The sequence below is a fragment of the Lutjanus erythropterus genome, chromosome 19 (assembly GCF_056507025.1).
Source record: "Lutjanus erythropterus isolate fLutEry1 chromosome 19, fLutEry1.hap2, whole genome shotgun sequence".
NCBI lineage: Eukaryota > Metazoa > Chordata > Actinopteri > Lutjaniformes > Lutjanidae > Lutjanus > Lutjanus erythropterus.
The window spans coordinates 23,986,365-24,009,440 of record NC_139335.1 but is presented as its reverse complement, the minus strand read 5'-3'; the positions used below and the strand labels follow the sequence as shown (position 1 = coordinate 24,009,440).

Genomic DNA, 23,076 nt, shown 5'->3' with positions numbered 1-23,076 from the left:
CCATTCTACTTGCAGGTTGGGGGGGTGGGCCAGGCAGCTCAGGCCCAGGTGCCGGAGGTTCTGGTTGGGGAGAACGACCAAACTCTGGATGGGACAGCAAAGTCCCAGCAAGTGGAGGAGGTGGGCAGAGTGGTTGGGACGATGGATCCAGCTACAAGGGAAGCAACAACACCACCAGTAACACCTGGAGCAATAACATTAAAGATGACAGGTAATTTGTTTATTGGTTTACATTATAGAAATACTGATTATACCGAAGCAGGAACAATGCAGGGCTGCAACTAATGAATACTTAAATTATCGATTAATCTGCTGAATATTTTCTAGATTAATTGATCAATTGTTTTTTCTCTAAAATGTAAAAAAACAAAAAAAGCAATCAATCCAAAACCTAAAGGTATGTAGTTCAATATGAAATAAGACAGAAAAATGTAGAACGCTTCATATTTGAGTCTGAAAACAGCATTTTCAGCCATTTTTGCATAGTTAGTAATAGAGTTTTCTGCTGATTGATTAGTTCACTAATCATTGAGCTCTAAAATATTTTTCGTAAATGAAACTAAGATATGTTTCTCAGTAATTTTATTCTCATGCCTAACTGCTTTTCAGGTTGATTTAATTTAGTTTCTTTTAGCAGACAATATTATCTACTGTCCATTTTTATTTTACTGATCACTCTCATTGCTTTTGTTTAGGTCCAATACATGGACTAATGCACCCAAACCGCAGCAGGGCTGGGGTTCCAACAGTGGAAATGGAAGTGAAGGCTGGGGTAATGGTGGAGATGGTGCCCGACCAGGGGCCAGCAACCACTGGGGGGAACCCCAAAAAGGTGCAGGCTCAGTGGGCTGGGACAGCGACAGCGACCGTTCTGGCTCTGGATGTTGGAGTGAGCCGAGCCGAACCAACACCAGCAGCAGCAACACGTGGGTAGGGAGCGGAGGATCAAATACTCCAGACCAGAGCACTCCAAACCCAGGCTCCAACTGGGGCGACTCAGTCCACAAACCCAATTCTCAGAGTAACAGCCAGGGCTGGGGTGAGCCAATGAAGAACAACCACGGAGCCCAGAACTGGGGTGAGCCGAATCCTAAGCCCTCCAATGAGTGGGGAAAAGGTCCTGAATCCAACACGTCCAGAGGCAATCAAGGCCCTAACAAGCCCACAGGTAGCTGACAGCTGGATTATCTTTCCTAACAGAATCATTGTGTGGAACAAGATATTTTTCCTTTGTTTAAGGCAGGGTTTCCTTAACAAGTCAAAAATCCAATCTGGTTTTCAGGGCTTAAAATGTCTTAAATCCAATTTTGACAGGTCTTAAAATTGATTGTATTTTGAAGTTAACATTACTTTCGTAAAGTTGCATTAACATCACTCTGTTTTGGGGGAAACACTGTACTGATCAGGTTGCAAAAACCACAGAACAAAACCCACATTTACTCAATAGCCACATCTGCATATTGCTTGTATTTTTTGTCAGTATGGATTAGGGCTATGCTTTTGCAAGAATCTCACAATGTGATATGTATGATGATACAGGGGTTACGGTTCAATATAATGCGATTCTGTATCCAAGGCGATATGCCATTTTTAAGTCTAATTTTAGGCAAACTCACAGAATGAACAGAACACACCTTCCTTACTATTATGAGTTCAAAAGGTTTACATTTTTAAGTCACATCAGTGAAAATAAATAACACTGCTAAGTATCAGTCAGTGGTCTAAACACAACACAAAATGAACTACTGCCATAAATCTTGCATGTATCACGATATAATGCTGTTGTGAATCGATTCAAAATAATATTGCCATAGTAAAGTGTAGCTTGATAAGGCTTAGATTTAACATGTTGAAACCTCCAGAATATCTGTAAGAACAAGTTTTTATTAGTTGGATGCCTATATGTTTTAGTGTTGGTTAGGAACAGTATAGGGCACAAAAACTGAATTCTAGCTGTTTTGACACTGTATAGCAAGGATATTTAAGTGGGAGTGCATACAATTGATGACTCACTTTTATTCTTGTATCAGGCTGGCTGGGAGGCCCCATGCCTACAGTAGGTCAGAAGGAGGAAGTGGCAACTGGGTGGGAAGAGCCTTCTCCAGAGTCCATTCGTCGGAGGATGGAGATCGATGATGGGACAGCAGCTTGGGGAGATCCTGGTAAACACTCAGCCCACTAAACATTTCCTCAAAAAGAGTTGCTGTGAAGCTAGAACAAAAATCATATGAAATTTCAGGCTCTGAATTTTTAGCTAAAAGGATAAGATATTCTGTATGCTGTATTGAATATTTGGCTTGGGCAGTAGTGCTACACACAGCTGCTATCAACTTAAATACAATACAGAACGTAGCCAGTTAAGTTGTACAGAGGTATACCAAGGCATTAATAAATACAACAATAGAAAGATGAGCAAATACAATAAAAAGATACAATTTAAAAAACAGATAGAAATGATGATGATGATTCAACATGCAATTAAATTCTCTTCCCAGATAAATACAGTGGGGGATCTGTCAACATGTGGAACAGGACTGGCCAGTCGGAACAGGAGGCAATGGGCCCATCTTCTCAACACCAGTCCCACCCACCACATAGCTCGAAGCATCCTCCTCAGCCCATGCAGCCCATTGCCCAGGACAAAAGCTGCAATTCTGGTAAGTTTGGAATATGTATACATTAGGGAGGGAGAAAATATTTGTTCTCTCAAGTATTATGATTCTTTTTTTTTTTTCTTTAAACATTTGTGAGATTTGTATTAAGATGACATCAATTGGAGAGAAGTGTATCATCCCAGCCCTAGTATACATGCACACATATGTTTTAGACAGACAGAAAATACAAATGCCAGATGAGGTCGGATTAATTAGCTGTTTGTAACTAATGATTAGCACTTCTTTTGTTTGGTAAAATACATAAAAAATATCTATGCTATACATAGACTAAAGAAGAATTGAATAAACGTAATACACAGCAGTCTCACCAGTCACACAGTCTTTCACACAGCTTTCACTATGAAAAAAAAATAGGCATTAGCTCAAAAACCTGTGCACATGCTCATACACCTCTAACACGTGCAAACATGTGAAAAAACATGATGATTCGAATACCTCTGAGTCACTCTTTCTGTTTTTATAGTCAGCCAGGCCACAACAATTTCTTATCATTATTTACATGTTCCAGTGTTATTTACCCTGCAGGGATAGTTTTCATCATCACACTTCTGACGATATGTACTGACTCTGGGTTGCGTTAGCTTGCAGATTAATGTTTTATCTTTTGTTTAATATTGAGGTTTAAAAATGTAAGGACATCAGCCGGTATCTAAAATGGTATGAGCATGTAAGTGCAAGCCTTCTGGTGCAGTCTGTAAGCCTTTTTGAATAGATCAAAAGGTGCAAGTCCCACCCACACCCTTTTTTAGATAGCTGAAATGAGGTCTTAAAAGGATTTAGACAGTACGAACACAAAAAGTGTGGACGCACACACATTCACAAATGTATTCAAAAGCATACACAATTTGCACAGAAGCATAGAGAGAAAACAAACACGTACAGCCATTCTCTCCCATCTCCCTACGGTGTTGTCTATGTTGAGGGCTTTTTGTAAAGCCGGTTGAGTCATCCCTTTGGAATGCTAAGAGCATCGATTTTTCTCTCGTCTCATTCGCCTTTTTTCCCTCCTCCCTTTCTCTCTCACCCGCCAATTCTGCTTGCTGAAACACTGGCTTTTGTTGGGTGTGCGAGAGAGACCATGAGTGGTAGAGGAGGAGGTCTGGTGACTTAGTAATAGGAATGGTTCCAATGTAAGATGGGAAAACTAAAAAGAGTAAGGCAGCTATTCGGTAGAAGTGGGCTGAGAAGGGGAAAAGAGGGGAGGGGCTGTTAGGGTTATTCAGGGTTACGGTCTAGCGAGCTAACTGGAGCAGCAAAGTGAATGGAAAGCAAGGGTGGGGCAAACTGGGCAGCTACTGTGATGAGAAAAAATAATCAGCTTGTAGATTTTGACTCATTTTGATTATATTTTTGTGAATACTGAAGTGCAGACATCAGTGAAATTGGCAGCGTGGTGCACTGAGAGAAAATCGTGAGTGAAAGTAGTTGAATACAATATGTGTTTATAGATAGGCAAACAGAATCAGCAGATTTTTGTTTGCTAGTTTTCAGCAGTGATCCACAACGAAAACTTGCAGATTTTATTTATTTATTTGCTTGCTTGCTTGTAATGTGATAGACAATATATTCATATAAGACAACAAAGATTGCTTTTGAGCAAAAACAATCACACACAATAAAACAACCCAAATTTACCTCAAGTATGTGTGAAGGAAATATTTAGTAGATTTTAGTAGAACCTCTAAATTTGATTTTTTTTTTCACTACCAAAGGTTGAGAGTAGAGAGAGCAAAAATTAATATGCCAAACCATTAATCATTCATCTCCCAACAAGTACCACTGCAGCACGGATAGGTAATATTTCATGACAATTTTGTAGGAAAAATTGAACTCAAATGTTGATTCTGTCTTAGAAATATATTTCCAGTGTTTTTTTTTTTTTTACATGCATACGAGCACCTAAAATCTACTTTTTATACCAGTTGACACGTGCACACACATTGTGTTTTGCATCCTCCTTTTATTATAATGACAGATGCACCTAGGTAGATGGTGAAACAGAGCAATAAATGCAGGCTTGGGCTACAGTTTGCGACTGGTATGTGTGCGTTTGCATCAGATGCACGTGCACCACTGTTTGTTTGTGTCACTGTAACAAAAATAGGAGCCTCTGTCTTATTCGATGTGCCAGTTTGTCTGTGTGCATCTACCTCTGCATAGCTGCGTTTCTGATTTTTTTGGTGTTGTTATGTGCATGTACTTGTGTGCGAGCATGCCCAGTCACATGAGCGACACTGGAGCCTGAGGCCACCCCATGATCTGTCCTATTTTTATGGGGAGGTATCCCTGGCATCTCCCCAAACGCCTCCCGTGGAGGGAGAAAGTAGCAGGTCTGGGTGGTCAGCTGTAACAGGAACCTTTTGAACTCGTACTTGCACTCACTTGGGCACACACAGTCTCACATTTGAATGCGCATAGGGGCGCGTGCACATGTCTACACTCCCACAGGAGTTAAAGGAAACAACACTTGCATAAGCAAGTTGACACAGGGCTCCCCAGGGACATGAGCAGGGCTCTCTCTTCGAGATGTGTTCTGATTGCAGCAGAGAAAAACATTGTAAACTTGCAGCAACACTGTAAATATGACAATGTCATAGGTAGTAGTAGTAAGGTCTAAGAAATACTGTTGCATTTACATGTTTTAAGTTGGGGGCAGTGATGTCATCCTCTCTACATGAAGCCACCCACTCTCCAGCTATCAGTGTCCAGACAAGCCTGATATAGCTACTCTGAATGAACAAAAACAATAATCTTGATAAATGTGACTTCTGGACACACAAACAGTGTTATGTGTATCTATAAATATTATAATAAATATTATTTTTTTCACTTTTCCTCTTACCTGTAGTGCTTTTAATTTTGGTGTGAGTTGCTAAGTTTTGGAGTTAAAAGTAATAGAGATGTCTGCTTTCTCTCCAGTATAATAGAACTAGATGGCACTCTGCTTGTTGTGCATGAAGTGCCAAAAAATACATTTGACAAAATGTCTTTTTCCAGAAATCATGACCTAGTTACTCTAGATATTCCATAGACCTTGTGAGCAGTTTCATGTAGGAACTTCCATCTAGTTCCATTATACTGAAGAAAAGGAAGACACCTTTATGGCCAAAACTTGGCTCAAAAACACTCTAGATTGATAAATGGCACTACATGGAATGCAAAAGGCTGTTGGTTTAAGACAACCATCACCACCACCACAGAAATTATATCCTCCTTCTAATAGTTACTTCCCTCTTGTCTTCCAGGTTGGGGTGAGCCTTACCCCCAGCAGAAAGAGTCCTCGACCTGGGGGGAGCCTTCCCCTGCTCCACCTGTGACAGTGGACAACGGGACATCTGCCTGGGGGAAGCCCATGGACACCAGCTCCAGCTGGGATGAGCCTAGCAGGGGTAGCAGAGAGTCTGGGTCTGGATGGGGCAGCCAGCATAAGTCTGGTAGGTGAACACATGAACATAAATACTTAGCAAAAACCTGCATCTGAAGAGGATGATCATGTTTTAACTTTGAGCATTCTCTGTTCCTCTTTATTGCTCCAGGTCCTAAGCCCATGGAGACATGGTGTGGTGAGGAGGTGTCCATGGGCAATAGCTGGGAACAAGAAGAGGAGGTGGAGATAGGCATGTGGAGCAACAGCCAACAGGACAACCGGTCTCATGACCAAAACACCTGGAACTACAAGCATAAAGGCTCCTCCTACAAGGTTTGTTCATCTTAGCTTTGCACATTTAGTCATCCCAAACATGAAAACATTCATCCCTGCTTTTATAAACAACTGGAATTACAGTAAAAAAAAAAAGTTCTTTTTTGTAACAGAATAGAAATATTATTCTGAAATTAATGATTTTCATTCTGCAGAAACACTGTAAAAGCAAATGACCAGAAGGTAAACCCTGCTAATGCATCAAGTGTCTCCAGTTAATTTGTTTGGTCTTCCATGTTTCAGATGAACAAACCAGTCAACAAACAGGATGAAGCTTGGATGAAACCCTTCATCAACCAGTTCAACAGCATGAACTTCTCTGTAAGTTCTGTTTCACTTTAGTATTCAATATCTTTCAAGTGGTTGTGTGGTGGCCATCTAGTTCCCATTTGGGATGTTGATGAGTAATCAATCAATTAATTGGCATTAAAAATGTAACAGATTAAAAATGCATTAATCAATAATGTATAACAATGTATTAACCAGCAGGTCACGGGTTTTCCCATGATTTGGTTTGATCTGCCTTGTAAGTCTAGAAAGGGCAGTAATTGCACCCCATTTGTTATTCTTTTGCTTGTTTGAGCCGTTTGTTGAATAAGGACAGACAGACAAGAGCAGTGAAAGCTTTAATGTTTTATTATTGTATTCATTTAAGTTGTTTGTGCTTCACAAATTCATGTTTCACATAACTTATGTGCTTCCAGATTTGTTAAGATAAATTTTGTATCCTGTTAATTATTAATGGATTATTGGTTCAGTTATCAGTTAAGAAAAAAAACACAAAATCTGCAACTCTAGTTCCCATCAGTAAACACCTGTCCATTTTAAAGCTGTGGCTGCATTGATCTTTGTGTATGTACAGCGATGTGATTTCTCTGCATTTTCTTTACTGTGTTTGAAATGTATAAAATTCTTTGAATGACTGCAACATTCATGCTTTTCTCTATAATCCTGTTTTTTGTCTTTCCCCTTGCAGAGAGACTCTCCTGATGACTCAATGAAGACAGGAGCAGGGATGGTGCAGGACAAGCGTATGGATATGGGCAGTATGGGAGACTTTAATGGAGTAATGGGGAAGAACCCTGGGTCTCGACACCAGCTCCACAAGGAGTCTGCCATGGATCGCAGCCCTTACTATGACAAGGTATGCAGAAACATCCCTGGTATACTGTGGGTGGAGGGTAAAGACGAGGTCACAGCAACCGAAATACAGCAGGTGTGTTGCATTGGCACTTTGTACACTGTTTACAGACATTACTAGACAGAGTTTGGTCAGTCTCTCCACCATTGTGGTTATCATGCGGTGGGTGTGGAGTGGCAGAGAATCTCTTGTGTGTTATCTGCCTCAAATGTCTGGCTGGGTAGCGTGTTCTCAGTCCTGTAGTGCCCCTCAGTGGTTGTTTTAACACACTGCATTTGATGTGTGGATTATTGATTGGGACGTTTGATTTGATACTTGATGTTTGCATGATGTTGTATCTTATAAATATCAATTATTAGGCCCAATTATGAGCAACAAAAGAAAATTAAATAAGCACATTTACATGCATACACTTAATTGGAGTTTTGCAAGTGATTTGTAAGTATGCAGTAATGGTTCATTCCTTCAAATAGTTCTGTACAAAGCTGCCGTGGGTCTGTTTTGCTTTGCTGCTTTTCCTTTCGCATTGAACGCTGCTCGACTCTTATCTTTGTTTCTATCTTCCGGAATTCCCATCATCTGGTGCACCCTTCTCTTTTTCTACTACATTTCCCTCCTCTCTTCTGGGTTCATATAAAGTCTTGAAAGTTTGGAAAATGCTTTATTTTAACCATTCTGTTTTTTGAATTTGAATCTATTCCTTGAAAAAAAAACCTTGATTTTCAATCTCACAAATACCCCTTTTCCCGATCTGACAGGCATCATAAGTTAGATGTGATGTTAAAGGCTTTGGGAGTTTTGCATATAGGTTAGGGCTAGGTGATAGGGCTTATAAATTGTATTTCTGTTTTTAGGCTGTTCCATGATATACAGTATATTGGTACATGCATTTCTCTAAAATAACCTACTGTAAATTCTCAATATTCTAGGGATGAATATTGGTGCTTTCACGTATTAAAAAAATGAGATACTTTGATAATCATCAAAAATTTGGATGTAATGACTCAGTGGGTAAAGGAAAAAATGGGACAGTTAGAACAGTCTGGTAATTTCAGAAAATTAAATTACTGTAATTCAGCCTTTAAAACCAGAAAAAGACTTAATTTATACAATATAACAATATCCAAAATCATTCACATATCTTTATCAGTGTAATATCTGTATTTTCCAGCCCTAGTTTTGGTACCTGCTTGAAGTGCTTGAAGAGTTCTTGAGTTTTACTCTTAAAAAGATATACGAACCCTGTCTCTTCCACTCATCTCCTTTTTCTCCTTAGTACTCTTTTACACCTTGCTGCACTGTTCACTTTCACTCCTGTTGTTTCCTCATATTACCCTCTCTCTTCTCCTCCTCCCCCTCCTGCTCTTCTTCTGCAAAATTAACTCTTTTCCTTCTTTTCTCCTTCCCTCTCTGAATTTCTCTGGCTGCTGATGTGCTTCCTGTCCCTCTGTGCTTGCCGTCCATCTGCTGTGCACCCGGCCTTGCTTCTGCAGCTGTCAGTTTCTCCCTCTGCTTACGATAGCCAAGCTTCTGATGAGCTCTCCTCCAATCAAAGCATGAGCTTTTCCCCTTCCAATTCTGCTCAGCCTATTCCCTGTCTCGACTCTGGGCCATCTCCTGCCCACTCTAGTCCTGGGGCCTCTCGGCAGGTGAGTGTGGAGGGATGAAGAGGATGTTGTCTGTAGTTCTTGAGCCTCGGACCCTCAGATACCAACAATAAGAAAGTCTCCCTATATGTAAAAATAGGGATTCAATAAAACACATTTTAAGAGAATGATTAGCCATCAAAATGTCATTAAAAATGTTACTTGACGCATTTATCCGGCCTTTCATGTATGATTGTACAATGAGTTCACTTGAAAGCCTGTGGTCACAAAGCCTCTGACACCGCAACATTACATTTCGAATGAAAAAAAATTAACTAAATTTAAAGTTGGTTTCAAGTTGTCTGACCATTTGTGTGTGTTTGTGTGTGTGTGTGTGTGTGTGTTTGTGTCTTCCCTGCTCAGAATGTAAACCCTATGATGGGTGGCAGCAGCGTAGCACAGGGCCGAGGCGGCCCCCAGTCCCAGGTCCCTCCCCAATCCAACCTTCGTAACCAAGTGCCTCCACCCATCCTGCCCTCTCAGGTAGTGCACACATACTCACACACACACACACACACACACACACACACACACACACACACACACACACACACACCATTTTTTTCAGGTCAGTCAGACAACATTGCAGCTACTGTCCAATATGTTTCAGGCTAAAAGGTTTTACAGATGTGTTCATCTCAACAATGGTCTGAATGTCTCAGCACTGTTAATGTGGACTTTTTTCAAGACAACACATGCTGATAATTCAAACAGATCACAGCCATATGTATGGACATAGTCTCTATAGTATAGTATCCATAGTTTTTATCTCCAAGCAGCAATCCGTTTCAGTACAGTGTGAGAATCGACTTGCAGGACTTTGAAACTTATGTGAGATGGATAATCCTACATTGTATTGACCATTTACTCAGTATTATCATGTAATTCCCTGTGGCTTAGACAAAAATCACATGGAAATGAAGAGCAGTTCTTTTTAACATTTGAATTTTCATTCATCATTATTATTGGTCTAAAGTGATTCTTAACATTCTTTAATTGTAAAAATGTATAGCTTATAGTCAAAATTAAAAAAAAGGTTTTATTATTCCTTCAACTAAAGTGTTCATCAATGGCTATGACTCAGCACTTTTTTTGTGGCTAGCCTTGAGCACCCCTGGCTAGCTATGGATTCCAAACCAAAAAACAGTCTCCGAGCAAAATAGAAAATTTCATTGTTGCAGCTCCAGACACTTTTTTTTCTTACTTTTATGGCCAAAAATGGCTTTTTGGAAAGTAAAGGTTGTAGACCCCTGTATTAGGTGATAGTGTTTCTTGTGCTTGTTGGCAACATTCTGGTTAACATCCACTCTGCTTCAAAAGGAACTTAAACCATCAATTCATTATGTGATTATTTAGATGTACATTTTAACAATGTTTAACTACTTCTGAATAATCGTTAGACACCTGCAGAAGTGTGTGTAAGAGTTACACTTTCCACCAAATATGATGAAACATTTTGTTCTTTTTTCTCCATTCTTTTATCCATGGTTTGTGTAAAAAATAATTGACATGTGTATATATATATAGACTAAAACCAAAATATTTGTTTGTGTTCAGGTTCCTCCACCCCTGTTGAAGTACCCAGGAGGTAATGGAGGTCTGAACCCTCTCTTTGGCCCTCAGCAGGTGGCTGTGCTCAACCAACTCTCCCAGCTCAATCAGCTGTCACAGCTCAACCAGATCAGCCAGTTACAGGTAGAGTGCACACGTGCACTTGAACACACAGACACACAGGGTAGATGTTCACTAAGCAAGCTGCATAGGGCACCCTCTCCCTCTCATGTCAGAGTGAGTGCATTTACAGTTTTGATAAAACGTTGAAGCAGTACCATCTTTGTCATGAAAAGGAAAATACTTTACATATCTCTCTCTTATTGATCCGAGTATATGAAATAGTAATATTTGTGTATAGTGTATAGTACATTCTTCTGTCACATGGTTATAATATTATGATGTTACTTATGTTACTATGTTTCTTTCAGCTTTTTTTTTCAGCTTCAGGTAGCCATTTTTTATCCTGGTTTATGAACAGTGCTGTGTTGCACTGAGCTTCTGATGTTAATCTGTGCATTTTAGGAACAGTAGAATTTCTGTCAGACCCTCAAACTGTTCAGGAGAACCTGGTGTAGTTGACTGAAATATTCACAGAATTGCAACCAGTTTATGTGCTACATGCACAGGAGCAGAAAACATTTCATGCACCTTTTATCGAATTTCCTATTTTCAGACTGGTTTGCATACCGTAACTCCTACAAATATTTGAAGAATGCAGAATTGTGCAATGACTTGTGTGCAAAGCTTAATGTCAGAGATACAAAAAGAAACTCAAACATTTTTCTTTTTCGTCTGTCTACAGCGTCTTCTGCTCCAGCAGCAGCAACAGCAACAGCAGAAGGCTCAGAACCAGAGAGTCATGCCTGTGGGACGACAGACTGAACAGGTGTGTGTGTGAATCCTGCGTCATTACGCCCAAATTTTATTCTTGTAATTTATTTTTTAGTTTTAATTCAATGAAATAGTGGCGTCTCATTGATTACATATTCCTGTCCTTAGACACGTCCTATTGGTTCGTCTCCATCAATGATGCAGCCCCCACGGCACCTGGACCCCTCCCTGCTGAAACAGGCTCCACCCCTCAAACCGTATCTGGATAACTACTTGTCCCACAATACCCCTGAGATGCAGAAGGATGCTGCTGCTCTCGGATCCTTCAGCAATTTCCCTTTAAGTATGCTGGCTTCTTTAAGTAATTTTTAAAAAATTAAATCGGTGTATGATTCCACATGTAGGTGTAGATATTTGCCTGCAATCTGTATTTGTAATGTAACATGTAAATTGCCTTTAAGTTTCAAATTTTCTGTTAAAATTTATGGGATATTTAAGTTTTGAGTGGCTGAATTTCATCTCAATCTCTGCTGTTTTCTCTCTTCTAATCAGGCTTGAACTCTAATCTGAATGTATCCCTGGACATGGGTGTTGGTGGTAGTAGTGGTGGTGGAGCTGTGAGCTACAAAGAGCCGCCCCAGTCCAAACTGAAGAAACTTTGGGCTACTGACCCTCTGGAGCAGAACAGCAAACCTGGTACACAAAAGCTTTTGTGTTTGTAATAGTACAAAGTAGTTAATGCTGTGATTGTGCAAAATTTTCATGCAAAGTCAAAGTAATCCAATTTCAGTTGCACATAAGCCATGTGCTAATTATTAAAACTATTGACCTAAATGAGAAGACAGTTACTGTTGCCCTTTTATTTGTCTTCTTGTTTTGAATTATTTCTTCTAAAGAAATGTTAGAAGGTAGATTTTGGAAAGATATAAGCTACTGTGGCTATTTAAACCCTAATACCCTTATGTGCTTATAAAGAATATAGGCTGACGAAAACTTCTCATTCATCATACAGATTGGCATTTAAAATTGTATAAAGCTTTGATGCCACCATGGTTTAAACATAGTTTTAGTTAGTGTGATTGTGTCCTCATGTGTGTGTTCGTCCCACAGGTGCTATGTCGTCTGGGCTGCGTCTGGAGGACTCTCCCTTCTATGACTTCCTGTCTCCTGGCCCATCTCCCCTGAGTCCTCCCGGCCAATCAATGGGCTCTGTGGGCGATGGCTGGCCGCCCCGTGCCAACTCCCCCCCGCCCCATGGAAACACTGTCACCTGGCCCCCAGGTACACTTGCTTTCATATGCATAAACAAACCAACCTAGAAACCATTTTGTGATGATATCACACCAGCTGAGACACCCCGTCAACATGTTAACATTCCGACCCAGAAGTACTCATTAGTCATTACTATAATATTACATGAGTACTTGGTATTCATGGTCAGACCACATCCATCTATGAACTCGGCCTTCATTTGGACCAGATGATTCACTGTGGAAAATACCATATAAGGATTACAGTAACAATATTTATCACAGTCATCATTATTAGTGTGGTCTTGGTGAAATGTGTTGCTAACTTTGGTTGATGCTGGACATTTATTACTGTGAGTTTTTCAAAATAAGGTAATCAAACACATTTTTAATGATAATTAAGAAGCGTAGCAATAATACTAATTTTCTGGACTTTAGCTTGGTTTACCATGAAACCAGATATCATTTCATCCATATTTGTAACTGCTGCATCTTGCACAGTTGTGACATTGTCACACTGCTAATTACTGTATTGTGTGTGCTTGTGCATGTTCAGAGTTCCGGCCCGGGGAGCCTTGGAAAGGTTACCCCAACATTGACCCTGAGACTGACCCTTATGTGACCCCCGGCAGTGTCATCAACAACCTCTCCATCAACACCGTCCGCGACACAGACCACCTCAGGGACAGGAACAACGGTAGGTCACGCTCACTTTCTCTCTCTCTCATACACACACACACACACACACATATGTCCAAATATAAAGTAAGTTTAAATAGACAGCTCCACTTTGTATTTGGTACTAAGTTGGTAATGTCTTATTCAGTTCTTTTTTTCTGAACCACATGTAAAACTTTTAGGAACTATGTGTTTTATTTTAAGCCAACGACTGTCTTTTATACAGGGGTTGAAAGACCTGCTGTCAGATTTTATCAGCTGTAATCCTGCAACAGTGCTTAGACAAAGATGGCTTCTTAGAGAAAGAAGCACCACTCTGTACAAGGAACTGGACTGTTTTTTGTAAATGTTGATGCTGAAATTGACATGTTTTCGTATTTGAACTAAAGTTAGTAATCGCTCAGATTGCATTTCATCTGTTGCTGCTCAGATCTCATTATCAGAGCCAGAAATCTTGTTACGGATCTCAGTTTAATGTTAGAGTTTTGGTTCTGAAATATCAAGTAATTTATAGTTTTTACTATGGAAAGAATAGATTTAATAAGACATTTGAAATGATTCAGGTAATACTACACAGACACTGACCCTTCTGTTTTTGTTTTCAGGGCCATCCTCATCACTGAACACCACGATGCCTTCTAACAGTGCCTGGTCATCCATTCGTGCCTCCAGCCACAGCGGTTCCCTCACCAGTACAGCACAAAGCACTTCAGGTATGAGTTCCTGTTTGTAATTCAAGCGTTTAAATGTTTAGAAGATCCAGAGTGACTAAAATCAGATTATTTGCTCTCCACTCTCCTTGCAGCCAGACCCAGTGAGTCAAAGTGGTCTCCCGGCGGCGGTTCTGTGTCCAACTCCTCCCTGGCCCACGAGCTGTGGAAGGTCCCCCTGCCTCCCAAGGCGCTGTCTGTGGCGGCCCCCTCCAGACCACCACCCGGCCTCACCAGCCAGAAGCCCAGCTCTGCCTCCACTGGCTGGGACGGCTCTGCCCTGAGGCTCGGGGGGTGGGGCTCTTCTGAGTCCAGATACACACCTGGTGAGAGCAGGAGTTGTACATACACTAACAATGTTTGAACTACTGGGATTTGTTCAGGTTTTTATCTTTATTCTTTTATTATAAGTAGATGGGGGAACTCTAATAAAGGCACACTAACCATACATTGAAACACTTGTGATACACCAATTCCTTACATTGAGCTTTGTGTCCTTGTCATGCCCATTTTCATCGTAACATTTTGTTGCAGAATGTGCAAAAACAACTTGATTGAACTTTTGTTTTCTGTCTTGACCAAATTGTGTCAAAGATTATGTGGATCACAAGTATCACTGATTTGCTTACACATTTTAATTTGGTAGTTTGTATACATTTAGCCTCATCCCTTTTCCTTCATGTAGAAATGCAGAGTGTACTGCTCCATAAGTTAAGTAGTTTTGCACAGTATACAGAAATGTAGGTACTTTTGCGACACTTTTTAAAATCAAAAACAGTTTGATATTAGAATTTCCCAACGTTCTATACTTGTTATGGGTCAGTGTGGAGTGTTCACACCATAAGTGAAGCAAGTTTTTGCCTCGCACAGCACCGCGAGTATGTATTCAGCCTCCGACTGAGCTGCACACTCAAGAGTCTGTGGTTCTTTGTTATTTCCTCCTCCTTCTCTCTGTAAACATGTGCGCACATTAGTGCGTAGGAAGTACGTAGGATCAGAGTAGCAACTGATGTGACTTGCGTTGTTTATTCCTCCAGAAGATCCAGCTCTGCCCCACAGGTCCCTGGAGCTCAGCAGCTATGTGTCAGCGAGCAGCGGCTCTGTCCCTCTGTCCAGTCCTCCCCACATGTGCAAATTTGAAGTTAAATATTTTCAACTTGCTCTTAATACAGTGTCACTCGGGGACATTGTATGATGTGCAAGTTATTTGTATATTGTTTTTTAAATAACCGAAGAGCACAGGACTACACGCACTAGCTACATGACACTTATAAACTACGGTGGCTCTGTAGTGTCAAAGAATGGCCAGTAAAAAAGTTTCCATAGTTAACATAATACTTCTGGGTAAAAAAAGAAAATGTGATTGGGATTCTGGAGTTTAAGTGTGAATCACCTTTTTGTAAAATCAGGGTTTGTAGTTTTGGAACTATTCATAGAAAAATATGTGGTCATTGTGCAGGACAGCTCTATAATAGAAAATATTAATGTTTAACCAAATTAATATATTTATCAGCCAATAGAATGAAATTAAAATGAAATAGTTCAGATTTCATTATAAATGTATTTTGTACAATCTGCGGGTTTCATGGTTTTGCAACAGCATATGTCAAGGGTTAGGGTCCCCCGTTTCTGATTTAGTAGGTATCAGTTTCAGATCTATTAAGTACTGAGTATCAATTCAGTCTCTAGTATCATTTTGGAATTGAGTATCAAAATACCAAACTTGGTATCACAGTCAAAAATTTTGGCATTGTAACACACTACTAAGTACAGGACGATGGACGTGTCGTTTGGCTCGGACACCTCTAACCTGTTCCCTTCTACTTGTTTTACAATCGTTATACTTAGATAGTAAAATGCTCTTTGTGTTAGCTGATTGTGATTCCACACTGTGTGTATTTTCAGGTTCCAGTTGGGGCGACAGCAGCAGCTCAGGGAGAACCCAATGGCTTGTTCTGAAAAATCTCACACCTCAGGTACTTGCATGCTTATAAATGTAAAATCTTTTTTTTTTGGTCATCCATTATAGATTTGTGAACTGGTCTAAGCTTCAGGTTGTTCTCCATTTTCTCAACACTAATCTGTAGCTTCCACCTGCCGTTAACGGTGCACAAGTTGGTGGAAATGATTGGATGTTACTTGCCGAAATGCACCTTGGGAGTTGGAGGAAACGTCTACCTTCAGTTTAGCACCCTTGACCAGTTCACACAGGGATGTGATTTTGGCCATTTAAATAAATAATATGAACAGTCAAACAAAAGAAATTGATCACTAAGACTTGCAGTGTGAACGTAGTCGTAGAGGAACTGCTTGTGCAGGATTTTTTTTTGCTGTTTCTTTACAGTTGTCCTTGTTTATCCCGTCTGTCTGTTTTGATCTGTTTGTCTCCCAGATTGACGGCTCTACCCTGAGGACCTTGTGCATGCAGCACGGCCCTCTGATCACATTCCACCTCAACCTGCCGCACGGTAATGCCGTGGTATGCTACAGCTCCAAGGATGAGGCCGCCAAGGCCCAGAAGAGCCTGCACATGTAAGGAGTTTAGGCACACAAATACACACACACTCTGAATTTAATTTTCTGCCATCCTGTATTTGACCCAGGCTCATAATGGCATAAATTTATAACACCACTGTTGGCTATTACTAGTGAGATTAAGTGTCATGTAAACAGGAAATCCAGTCAACTTCACAAGACAGGAAATATTACACACCTGATCTCCCAGTTAGATTTGTCCTGTAGATTGATGATGGGTCTGCCATCTATAAGGGAAAATGGGTTTCTCATCAACATGCGAGCATGTGCAAGCAAAGACTAGATAGAAAGGGAAAATAACAATGTGTTCTGAAACTAAAGACTAAATACGTGCTTTCATCACTGAACATTTGATCATTTGAGCAAATAGGTAAGTAATGCTCCCAAAATAAGGTGGGATGTGTGTGGTACATATAATGATTAACTTGCTGTATGGAAACACGCTTTATACATGTTGATGAGTTCTCTGATGTTTTCGAGTGGCCTGAGGGCTGTACTATGATGTCAGATTATTAGGTTATTAGTTTTCTATGTCACCAAAGTGTCTCTCTTTTAACCTGGCTACATCACCATGGTAGCAGGTGATGGTTATGTTCAGAGTTTCAGATTCATTTGGCTGTAAAAAGCCCAAGTCTGTCGCTATTTTTTTTCCCTGAGCAATATCCTTTATGAGCGCTATAGAATCTCTGCTGAGGGAGAATGTTATATATACTAACTTGCTGGGCTGTACATGAGTGATGTCACCTAACCATCTAAGCCATGTAATGCACATACTGCAGCACAAACTATATGCATCATGTTACCATGGGAACCTGTTTATGCACAACTTTCCCCCATTTGCTTCAGGTCAGTGCTTTGTGCGATATGGTCAGGACACTAGATCATCCCTACACTTAAAGAAACATGAAGCAAATATAAACACTTTGCATGTTTTTAAACTTGATTCTGATTTGCTGCCAAGGCCATTTAACACTGCTGATATTGTAGCTAAGAACACAGATTAGAAAATTACTTTGTTTATCCTATTTATCATGAGTAATATTCAGTGACTAACATTGATTTTACTTTGATTTGGAGAAAGTGATTTCCATGTAAACATCGTTATGGAACAGTATTCACTTTCTGCCAGCGTTCCTCTCTCATCTTATTTGCAACAACAGTGTTGCTTTTTGCTGTGACATATTTTTAATGTTCCTCACAGCTCTTCATTATAATAACCTGTTCATCTTGACTGAAGTAGGGGTCATTCGATTGGCCCATTTTGTGTGGAAAAAGTCAAATGCTCCTTTTTATGTGAATGTGCACAGATCATGAAGAACAAAGCAAGTTGATCACCACCGTCATTACACCTGAAACACCAGGGTCTTAGGTTTTGTCTGGCCAGCTCATGCAAAGGTTGTGTTGAGCTTCCTTAGTAGTACAGCGCTCAGGTTTCTTGAATGAATAAAAATGTGTTGTTTGGGGACGTTTTGGAACAGCATACACACACACTCACGGTCCATGTCTCACCCGTTCTCCCTCTGCAGGTGTGTTTTGGGGAACACTACTATTCTGGCTGAGTTTGCCAGCGAGGAGGAAATCAACCGTTTCTTTGCACAAGGGCAGTCATTGGCCACTCCCTCCTCTAGCTGGCAGGCCATCGGCTCCACTCAGAGCAGAATGGATCAGTCTCACCCCTTTCCCAGCCGCGCTCCTGAACCCAACCAGTGGAACAGCAGCGATCTCCACAGTTCCTCCCTCTGGGGCGGGCCCAACTATTCCAGTAGCCTGTGGGGGAGCCCCAGTGGCACCGAGGCAGGGAGGATCAGCAGCCCTTCTCCAATCAGCTCCTTCCTCCCGGTGGATCACCTTACAGGGGGAGGGGACTCCATGTGAACCGCCTGCCAATCAAACAGGCCGGGGGAAGGGTCAGTAGAGAATTATCAATAATCAGCTGAAGAAAATGAGAAAAAAAAGTAGTTATAAACGCAATGGCACTCGTTGGACTCTTTCTCACTTACAAGATATTCAAAACGGGGTCTCCCCTGTGGAAAACAAGTTACGTTTCTCTCTCTGCACATATGTCCACTTTGTTTTAGCCCAAAAACATATCAGTCGGAATACTTGAATCATGCAGGCCAATTCTATAATGTGAACGGATGGATATTTGCTTCCAGGTAGTGCTCTTTCAGACCGAAAAAAGCTTCAATCGAGCTCATTATTATATATATATTTTTTGTTTCATTCGTCATGTTTATTTGAATTCCAATTCTTTTCATTTTTAACGTTTTCTTTTTGTTTTCTTTTTTTGCATTTGTTTGCTGACAATGTTGGAGTATGAGCTTTTTTAACTTTGCACTGAATGTGGTTTTTTCTCAGTATATATAATCTGCAATATAGAGGGAGCAGCCAGTTTTTCCAGTGTAGCTGTTTACTCATTGAGGTCCTTATCGTATGTGTGTATGTGTGTGCACGCACACGTGTGTGTGTGTGTGTGTGTGTGGAAGTACTTTGTGTGTGTGTGTGTGTGTGTGATTGCGTGTGTGAACGAGTATGTGTGCGCTCCTCTCTGCCTTGGCACGCCTACCTTACTGCGTTGTCGTGGAGTTCAAGATCAACAGATAGTTAAAGAAGAATAAAAGCTGATTTAGGAGGATTATCTGGTGATAGTTAACGTGACATTAAAAAGTATTGCACCAATTTTGTTTTAAAACTAAAGAACGTTGAGCTCTGCAGTGCAAAGGACTGTAGCCGCAGCTGGGACTAGCAAGCCACGCCCGCTCTAATGAGAGGGGCGGGGCCTATCTAGCAAGCCCTCCCACTAGCCCCCTAGTGGGCAGGGGGGGAACAGCACTTTCAGAATAGGCTTTCAATGTTTTGGAGGTGCCACACTGCAACCTCTTGTTTACAAGACTTAGGAGGCGGAACGTGTGTTCATTCTTCATTTTAAAGAGAAGATGGAATAAAATAGAAAATACTCAAAAAAAATTTAAAAAGGAAAAAAAAAACTTAAAAAAATGTATAAAACAAATAGAAAAACAACAAAAAATTTAAACTCTTATTGAGGATGAAGACGATGCTTTGTAACTCTGGGAATTCGGATCAGTGTTTTTGGCCATGGCGTTGGTTATTTGAACTATTCCTCTTTGTCTGCTAAATAACCAGCAATGGTTCTCAGGAAATCAAGCCAGTTTTCCCCCCCTTGTAGGTGAATTAAAAAAAAAACTACTACTCCTTGTAGGAAAGGAAAATCCAACTTCTAGCACTGAAAACTATGTATAGGTCTGTAAGTTTTTTTTTCTCTGCCAAATAACTGCTTTAAGCTGGAGAAGCTCAACACACTGCTTTCAATATGCTGTCTTTTGAGGGAGGGAGGGGGGGGTCCTAATGTGGGGAGGTGGAGGACGGGCTGTAGAAATCCCAACGCTCCCTCTCTCCTCCTCTTCCTCTCCTCCAGTCCTCCACTCCACTGATGTAAAAATCAAAAAGTGGGGAGTGTTTATTGTGTGAGTGTGTGACTGTCAGTGGAAAATGTTCTGTCTTGTCAGACTTATAAACCAAGAGAAAGGCGAATCTGTATCTATGCATACTGTAGCCTCTCACATGGCCTACTGAGAGGCGTTTTTTTTTCTTTTTTTTTCCCGTGTCTCAAAATGTTTTAAATGTTTCATTAAGTACAACAAAAATGCGAAATATTACTTGCTTTTTTATTTTTAATCACTCTCATTGCCACAAATGGTGTTTTGAAAAAAGGAAAGAAGAAAAACTTTAAAAATCTTGTTTTGGTTGAAGATACTATTTTAACAGTGCAAAAGTCGTCCACATTTCATTGCCTTGATCCTAATTGTGTCCGAAGATGCAACAACAAGTCAAGTGGCTTCTACCTGTTTACAAATAGAATATGATTGTATTGTTGTACTGTTTTTTTTTTTCCTTTGGGTGGGGGAGGGAGGGGGGTACTCATCTGAAGTTCCTGACCTGATGAATCGTGTGTGTGTGCGTGCGTGCGTGCGTGCGTGCGTGTGTGTGGATGCTCTGTACCGGCAGATGTGAGTTCTACCGCTGGAGGGGAAGATGTTGGGTTGTGTGTGAGAACAGCGTGAATGTAAATCCACCAGTGGTGTATGTCGACAAAATCCATGTGTGAATAATGGATTCACCTACCTACCAGTGATTGTTTAGTTATTATGATGCACAATATCCGGGGAAAAAAAAAACAAAAAGCTTCAGAGAGTGTGTGAACGAGAAGTCAGCATTAGTGAAGCCATGGACCTTAATTTCTTTTCTTCATTGTGTTATTATTGTGTTAAGCCTGTGTGTGTGTGTGCGTGTGTTTTCCCCCCTCCGATATAGGTTTTTATTTCAGAAGTACTCGAAACGTTGGCTTTAGTTGTGTTTTTAAATTTAGTCGTGAATATTTAACAACTTCAAAGCATACGTAGTGAGACAAAACCTTGAGTATTAGCCAGACTTGACAGTGGTGTGTGCCAGTATTGAACTGCTCTCTACCAAATAATTCAAAAGATTAGTTTACTTAATTCCAGATCTCTTTGCTTAAACTATATATATCTCTTAATTGTATTTGTTTTTGTTGTTTTTTTGTCTTGTTTAACAAAAATGTTATCAAGTGGAACATCTGAACCATGTATGTCATTTATTTTTGAGTTAACTTAAGTTGACAAATTGAACTGAGGAGCCTTGGATTTTGCACTTGGGTGGATTTAGAGAAAAGGACGAGCAAAGCCGAGATGGACGGTCAGACAGATTGCTGGTGACAGCGGTGGTTGTAGGTTGGATTTTCAGCTCTGTCTGAGGGAGAAGGTGCGTCTGTGAGAGTATTGTGACAGGGTAAAAGTGTGTGTGTGCATGTGTGTGTGTATGTTCTCAACTGAAGTGAAAGTTGTGTGTGTGTGTGTGTGTGTGTTTGCCGTGACTAGAGAAGATGGTGCTTTGTTGGCCCCAGTGAGGGAGAGAGAGAAGAGTGAAGAGGGCTGGTTTGTCATGCTCTTCTTCAGGTTTACCTCTCTCTGTTTCACTGGGCCGGCTGGTCCGAGCGGCGATGTCGCCACGCCGCCTGAACTGAGCCAGAATGTAGCTGAAAACGGTTTTTAAAAGTATAAATAATGGCCGTAGCCTTGATCTGCCTTCTCTGGCGCCCGATCAGCCTCAAACATGGAACCACTGCACCAGGAAAATCAATTAAAGCAACCACAAGTCATTTTTCTATTTGAATAAGTATTCAACTACTAGGAAGAAGCAAAGGCACTGCCCTTCCAGTACACCACCATGGGATCTTATTTCAGGAAGAAATGTTATGTAGTTAACAGCAAGAGACAAATTTTTTCAGTTTCCAACATAATTTTACTAGTCAAGAAAGTCGCCTTTTGTGGTAAAACTGTTAAGGTATAAGACTGTAAAGATAATGAATTAAAAAAAATACACACCCAACGGTCGTGTAAGTGGCATCATGTCTTTCTCTCTTCACAAGCTAATGTTAGCCGCTGCAAAGCTTCAATGCCTGTGTATCTTAGTACCAGGATGTAGTCATACTAGCAACAAGTCTTGCTCGTTCATTGGCTTTCTGCCTGATAAAAGCACCAGGAGTTGTCAGATAAAACACATCAGTTAACAGAACTTGACAAGACAGCGATGTTTAGTGTTGATGACTTCTATTTTGTGAGACAGGAGATGTAGTTCACTGAGTGGTTTCACACAAAACTACAACAAACTTACCACAAACTTTCTTGTAAAAAATGTGTGACACAATTGATCCTGCGTAAGTCCCACCCCTATTTGCTGTGTGCTTCAATGACAGTTGTGCAAGCTAGCTAATCTACCACAATCATTGGCTAGCTAGTTAGCTAACAGTTTGCTAATGTGATTTGACTTAAGATGTGACTTTATGTTGGAGAAGAAAGTTCACAGAGGTACCAAGTTTGCTCAACTTTTATTGGAGCACAGAGCGAAATGGGTTGGGACTTAAGAAAGGTCAATTCAAACAGGAGCAAAAAATTATTTTTCTCTTGCCCTTGATTATCGTTCATATTTTTTCCCAAGACAAGGTCCCATGAGGGATAGTGGAAGGGGAGGAGCTTTGCCTCTGTTCTGATCATGCCTGGTTGCCATGATGATCATTGATGGCTGTTGCTGTGGAGATGCTCGTGTTTGCAGCTTGACTGAAATAAGGCGAGGCTTCTTTGTTGGCCCGTAGTGACTCAGGCAGGGGGATGTGACTTGTGTCGGCTGGTTCTTCTTCCTGGCTTTTCAGGGACACGGGGTTCCACTTGCCTCTCTGCTCCAGGATCAGCTCTCCCTCTCCAACTCCTAAGCTTAACTACAGGAGAGGAAAACACAAAACTGACAGGAGGTCCAGGCCG

General features: G+C 40.7%; 1 protein-coding gene across 6 annotated transcripts in view; it reads left to right on the top strand.

Annotated features, from left to right (window-relative positions):
• LOC146309906 (trinucleotide repeat-containing gene 6A protein-like) overlaps positions 1-21,453 on the top strand; it is a 44,439-nt gene extending 22,986 nt beyond the window's left edge. For 4 of the 6 annotated variants that reach the window (XM_084743480.1, XM_084743474.1, XM_084743475.1 and 1 more), the window contains 21 exons: positions 16-211; positions 696-1,168; positions 2,031-2,162; positions 2,496-2,657; positions 5,921-6,109; positions 6,212-6,375; positions 6,619-6,696; positions 7,352-7,519; positions 9,010-9,165; positions 9,526-9,645; positions 10,720-10,857; positions 11,519-11,602; positions 11,716-11,890; positions 12,100-12,243; positions 12,658-12,828; positions 13,354-13,494; positions 14,081-14,188; positions 14,281-14,511; positions 16,091-16,161; positions 16,578-16,717; positions 18,247-21,453. In XM_084743480.1, coding sequence (XP_084599606.1) covers positions 16-211; positions 696-1,168; positions 2,031-2,162; positions 2,496-2,657; positions 5,921-6,109; positions 6,212-6,375; positions 6,619-6,696; positions 7,352-7,519; positions 9,010-9,165; positions 9,526-9,645; positions 10,720-10,857; positions 11,519-11,602; positions 11,716-11,890; positions 12,100-12,243; positions 12,658-12,828; positions 13,354-13,494; positions 14,081-14,188; positions 14,281-14,511; positions 16,091-16,161; positions 16,578-16,717; positions 18,247-18,595 — 3,590 coding nt within the window. In that variant the 3' untranslated portion in view covers positions 18,596-21,453. Of the gene's footprint in view, positions 1-15; positions 212-695; positions 1,169-2,030; positions 2,163-2,495; positions 2,658-5,920; positions 6,110-6,211; positions 6,376-6,618; positions 6,697-7,351; positions 7,592-9,009; positions 9,166-9,525; positions 9,646-10,719; positions 10,858-11,518; positions 11,603-11,715; positions 11,891-12,099; positions 12,244-12,657; positions 12,829-13,353; positions 13,495-14,080; positions 14,189-14,280; positions 14,512-16,090; positions 16,162-16,577; positions 16,718-18,246 lie in introns of all 6 variants that reach the window. The other 2 variants (XM_084743477.1, XM_084743478.1) reach the window with 2 other exon arrangements.
• Positions 21,454-23,076: the final 1,623 nt, after the last annotated feature.